The sequence below is a fragment of the Aythya fuligula genome, chromosome 5, assembly GCF_009819795.1.
Source record: "Aythya fuligula isolate bAytFul2 chromosome 5, bAytFul2.pri, whole genome shotgun sequence".
Taxonomy (NCBI): domain Eukaryota; kingdom Metazoa; phylum Chordata; class Aves; order Anseriformes; family Anatidae; genus Aythya; species Aythya fuligula.
The window spans coordinates 21,630,976-21,636,315 of NC_045563.1; the positions used below are offsets into that span (position 1 = coordinate 21,630,976).

The 5,340-nt window shown below is 48.7% G+C and overlaps 1 protein-coding gene across 1 annotated transcript; it reads left to right on the forward strand.

The window, feature by feature from the left end:
• Nucleotides 1–3,417, forward strand: INS (insulin). Its single transcript, XM_032187643.1, has 2 exons — nt 1–223; nt 3,281–3,417. Exons 1-2 carry the CDS (start codon nt 37–39, stop codon nt 3,415–3,417), a joined length of 324 nt encoding a protein of 107 aa, XP_032043534.1. The 5' UTR covers nt 1–36.
• The last annotated feature ends 1,923 nt before the right edge of the window (nt 3,418–5,340 follow it).

A 5,340-nucleotide genomic window follows, 5' to 3' on the forward strand; every position in this document is an offset into this window, starting at 1 on the left:
CTCTGCTTCTTACCCCTAGGCCTCATCCTCCTCACCATGGCTCTCTGGATCCGGTCACTGCCTCTCCTGGCCCTTCTCGCTCTTTCTGGCCCTGGGATCAGCCACGCAGCTGCCAACCAGCACCTCTGTGGCTCCCACTTGGTTGAGGCTCTCTACCTGGTGTGTGGGGAGCGGGGTTTCTTCTACTCCCCCAAAACCCGGCGGGACGTTGAGCAGCCTCTAGGTAAGTCAGATTGACCATGACTGTGTCCGTATGCTATGTGATACAGAAGGCAGACACCTATCTTTGACGGTGACACCAGGAATGTCCTTGATGGGGAATGCCAGGAATACCTCTGACATACCAGCAGCGTCGTATTGCCAATGAAAAGATCTTCAGGTTAAAAAGGCAGGTGGCAGGGCAGGCAGGGGAAGAGGATTTATGAGGCAGAAGGAATTGTCAGTCAAAGCTCAAACTTTTCTGCTTCTCTTTTGGAAGAGAGAGGCTGAGAACAGCAACATCCCAATCCGTGTAGGGCATTACACTGGCCTGGGAGTGACCGTGGAAAATAAAGGCAGAAGGAACCCAAGGAGCCTCCTTCTGCACCAAGACAGGGGCACTTGTCTCCACCCTATTCATGAGCCACTCTTGTTGAGTATTGTCATAAAAACCTCCTGCCTTCTGAAACTGTCCATTCCTATGCTTAATTGATTTTCTTCTTGAATGTTGCTTCCTAATATCTAACCTGAATGTCCCTTGCTGTCAATTATTTCTTGTCTTCTGCATAGCAGACACAGGGAAGAATACTAATTTCTTCCTTATGGGTGCTTTTCAAACTATTTAAAGATTATTTCCATGTCTAGTTTTAACCTGCTCTTTGACACTCCCAGACTGCCTTCCCAGGGCATATATTCTAGAACTCTGTCATGAAAATTGTTCTGCATTTGGTCCATAACCTTACTTAATGGTGATGTCTGGAGAAGCACAGAGGACCCCAGGTGAGGCTTGGTCAGAGCCAAGCAGAGTGAGCAAGCGGACAGAATGATATTGCATGTTTTCCACACCACATTCCTACACAGGGTTTGTCTTTTCCAAAGCAGCAACATGCTGGTGATCGATAGAGACTAGTCCCCCTTGGCCACCAGTCATATGGATCTTCAGCCCTGAAGGACCACTACCTGGTGGTCCACCATGGCCTACTCCTCATCCTGGGAGTGCAACGCAGCCTTCCTGCCTTCCTCTAGCATCTTCCCCGTTTCTTGCTGAGCAGCATCCCATCTTTTCAGAGGGTTTCTATAGTTTCCAAGGTAATTTTGAGTACTAATCTTGCCCTTCAACAGGCTTGCAGCCCCCCACCGCTTTATATTGTTTCTTATTTCACGGTGGTAAATGGATTAGCCAGAGCAGGTTGTGATGGAGCCAGTGTCCATCTTTACCTTATTTTGTACAGCAGATTAAGAAGACAAAAAGCTGACATTCTGCAGCCCCCACAGAAATGCGGTAGGTTGGTTTCCTCGCTTTGCCTTTTGTTTCAGCAGAGCAGTTGTTCTGTAAATCGGTAACACAGGAAACACTTTTATCAGCTCAGAGCTACTCAGCTCCCTGCTACCTGCCCTGCCCCCAGACGAGCTGGGCTCATTCCTACCCAGGCAGGCGTTTCTGATCTGGCTCTGGAAGCTACCAGCCTCCAATGAGCTCTGCAAACTCCTAAACTTGTCTCAAACACTTTGTCTGAACTTTTTGCTTCAGGGAAACAGCCTGTCCTGTGCTTCTCATGTTCACTTGTGATCCAGCCTGAGCGTCAGAGGAGCTGCAAGCAGAGAGCAAATGACTCCTATCAGCAGCTAAACTGCAAAATTGGAAACAGATTGCAAAAGAGAGGCAGGGCACTGAAAAACACAACTCCTCTGCTCTCTGTCTGCTGCTAATCCCTTTCCTGAGCTGCCACCGAGGAATGGTGTGGGGAGCAGTGTGCCATGCAGGGACCTGCTGGAAGTGCTGCCTCTACCCAGCGTTGTGGCCACTGAGAGGTGCAGGTGTGGGGCTTCAGAGGTGGAAGCTGGGAGTGGGAGCACTGCACAGGGAGCACGGCCCTTCTCATGGCTGGGAAGTACAGCTGCTTCTCCCAGGGCAGACATCTCCACCACTTGCATGTACCTGCCACCACCAGCCCTGTCCCGTAGCCAGCCAGCTGTTGTAAAGGCTGCTTTCAGAAGATGAAAATCAGAAGACACAGAGCAACACAACCTGGGTTTATTCAGTTAAGCACAATGGCAAGATGTGCAAAGTCTCAGGCAGGTGGGATGAGGCACTCTGGAGAGCTGCCCTTGAACATGCTGTTGGTACCTAGAAGGGGCCAGGACCTATTATCCTGCAGCTGTAGTGTGAGAAGATGGGTACTGAAGACCATCATGACTGGGTCAGAAGTTAGCCAGTTCTGTAAATATTGCATGGAGAATTTCATCACGCCCAACCTGTCTGAAAGTATCTGAGGAGTTCCTACCTCTTTTTCTACAACTTTTGCCTGAGCCACCACCTCTTTGTCACATGAGCTGGTTGTGTTCACAGTCTGCTTGTAGCTGGCTTGAAGGATGAAGACAGATAAATCACAAAACATTGACTAGCTATTTCCTCTTCTACTTAATGCTGGACTAAATCTTTTCTAAGTTTTCCCTTTAGCAAGCTAGCATAATGATTTCTTGTTACTCTTGTGCCTCGTTCATTGTATCACGCTTTCGGGGCTTGGGGATTTTGTGTCTTGAGCTATACTTTCATGCTGCCCTAGAAACCACATCGTAGTCTCGCTTTCCAGGCACTTTCTTCTGGTTGTTAGGGGCTTTTTTCTTCCTAGAGGAAAAATCACTGTTTTATTTGCCATTTTCTGTATTTTCACTGGACTCCTGGACAGCTCTGCCCACAGGTTTTCAGGTTTGTCACTTGGAGTAGACCAACCATCAGCTTATTTACTAGCTGCTCACCACAGAGAGTGTGCAGGATTTTTCCTCCTCTCCACACACTTGCCTCAGTAGAGACCCTGTACCCCTGGGTCTGTCACAGCACTGATACCCACTCCATTTGGTTCCTTTTGTGCACCATGGGGTTACTGTAGGAGAGGAAACTTGGAGCCTGAAGGTGTTCTGAGCGCATCAGCTTGGGGAAAAGCTTGCAACTGCCTCCCCACTTCCCAGCCAGCTCTCCGCTTACAAGTTTGGTGTCTGAAAAAGGGGTTTCCATGCGGCTCAACAGCCGGGGCTGACATATGATGAATACTGTATGGCTTATATTTTTCTCCCCTGGCAGTGAACGGTCCCCTGCATGGTGAGGTGGGAGAGCTGCCGTTCCAGCATGAGGAATACCAGAAAGTCAAGCGAGGCATCGTTGAGCAATGCTGTGAAAACCCGTGCTCCCTCTACCAACTGGAAAACTACTGCAACTAGCTGAGAGGCTGGCAGAGACATGCACTTACACTATTGCACCTTCAAAGCAACTGAATAAACCTTGTGGATCTGTTGTGTCAGTTTGTGTGTCCATGGGCTGCGCTGTGTGTCCATAGTCGGTGTGCCCGTGGTTGGTGCATCTGTGGTTTGTGTGTCCATGATTCCTGTGTCACTGGTTCACATGTCCATGTCCTGGGGAGGGGCCCAACCATTTACTTTCAGGGTTGGTGGTCTGTGCTTGGAAAAGGCAGTTTTAAAAAGTCCCAGAGCCAGCCATCACTTAACACTCGGCTTCTGCCACCCAGATGAAGGGGCTGGGAGGGAGGCAAGGGGGCTACGCAGCCAAGGGGGTACACAGAGCACCCACCCTCGGTGCATGGGCGGACAAAGAGGAAGGGGCAGAAAGCCTTGAATAAGACTTTTCTTTCTAGGGAAACATTACTGGGTAATTTGCGTGGAAACATCACACTGGTCAGCTTCCTGCAGTTCAGAGTCCAAATATAGAGAGGCAGCCGGGAGACTGAACTTCCTCAGCTGTGTAACGGAAACAGTCCCGATTAAGTAAAGAATTAAGTCACCTATTAACTGTACCCAGAAAAATCATGGCAAAGTGCCACAACCAATTTAGAAAGTGTGTCCCATTCTCCATGCTGTTTGTCAGAGGCACAGGCAGAATTTTTACTGTGGGACGTGCTTGTTATTCACAAGTATTTGACAAATCAGATGCAGAAAACAGATTTTACCCAAGAAGAGTTTCCCTGAGCTGTCTGCCACCAGCGCAGCATCCATCACTGTTGATGCTCGGGGCTGTGCTTTGAGTGTACCGGTCCTGGACCAGATGCTTGCCCTTCCTGACTGCCTTCTGCTCTCCCTTGCTGCCAACAATCGCTTCACACCATGATTTTCATTTCTCATTTAATAAGATATTTGCAGCAGCCCTGAAATTTGCCAGAACCAAAGCACCTCCAGGCAGTCAGAGCAGCAGCTTTATTGAGATGCTAACACATGCTGCTGGGCCAGTGCCTTTCTCTCCTGTTTTTGCACCCACAATCCCAAATTTTTGCACATCCATCCCAATGAGAAGTCACCTTGAGCCCATAGTCAGGGAAGAGGAGATGTGGCTGGGTCCACTTGCACGGTGTGAGGGGAAAGCACATCCAGGAGAAGCAGATCCAAGATCTTCCTCATGAGGCATTGCTCCCCACCACAGCTGAAAACCCAAGGCTTGGTGAAGCCACCTGGACTTGTCCTGCATCACCTAGGACCAAGATTTTTGACTCAGCAGCCAGGGTCTGTAGAAGACGGGTAAGCAGATAGGTTCTTCTACAATGAGGCTGAGACTTGCTAGCACAAATACTTGGCTGGACAAGACAAAAAGAGAGGCTTCCTTTCTACCAACACTTTACATTTCAGATGGTAGCTGTCTATGCAGGAGGCTCAGACCCCAGAGCCTGGGGCCTCCAACTGCCTGCAGACACAGTGCTTGGAAGCTCAGAAACCTACACTGGCTACAGACAGCCAGAAAACCTGCCAAGAATCACCACAACTTATCCATTTTAGTGAAATATTTGTCTCTACAAACTGCTGATAATTTGAGACACATCTAAGATAGGTAGTGGGGACCCTGACTGTAGCATGAACCTATGCTCTACACACTTTAAAAAAAAAAAAAAAAAAACACAAACAAAACAAAACAAAACAAAACAGGTGCAGGAAACTTGAAGCACCCTTTTTACCAAATGGTTCTGCTAAGCCGAAAGTATCTTCCCCTAGAAAGAAATTGCAAAAGGATGAGCTTCGGATGCTGCCGCAGGGGCCCCAGTAGTGATGCTCCATCAAGGACAGCTGGTTGGAGATGCACAGCTCATTCCCTGCCCTCTGCCATTGTTTGGTTTGCTTGCTTGTTTGTTTGCTTTTTTTCTG

Bases quoted from the DNA above. Each gene is read 5' to 3' on its own strand.
- INS (XM_032187643.1), top strand. From the start codon at position 37: ATGGCTCTCTGGATCCGGTCACTGCCTCTCCTGGCCCTTCTCGCTCTT. The intron at 224-3,280 runs GTAAGTCAGATT...CTCCCCTGGCAG, and splicing joins GGACGTTGAGCAGCCTCTAG to TGAACGGTCCCCTGCATGGT.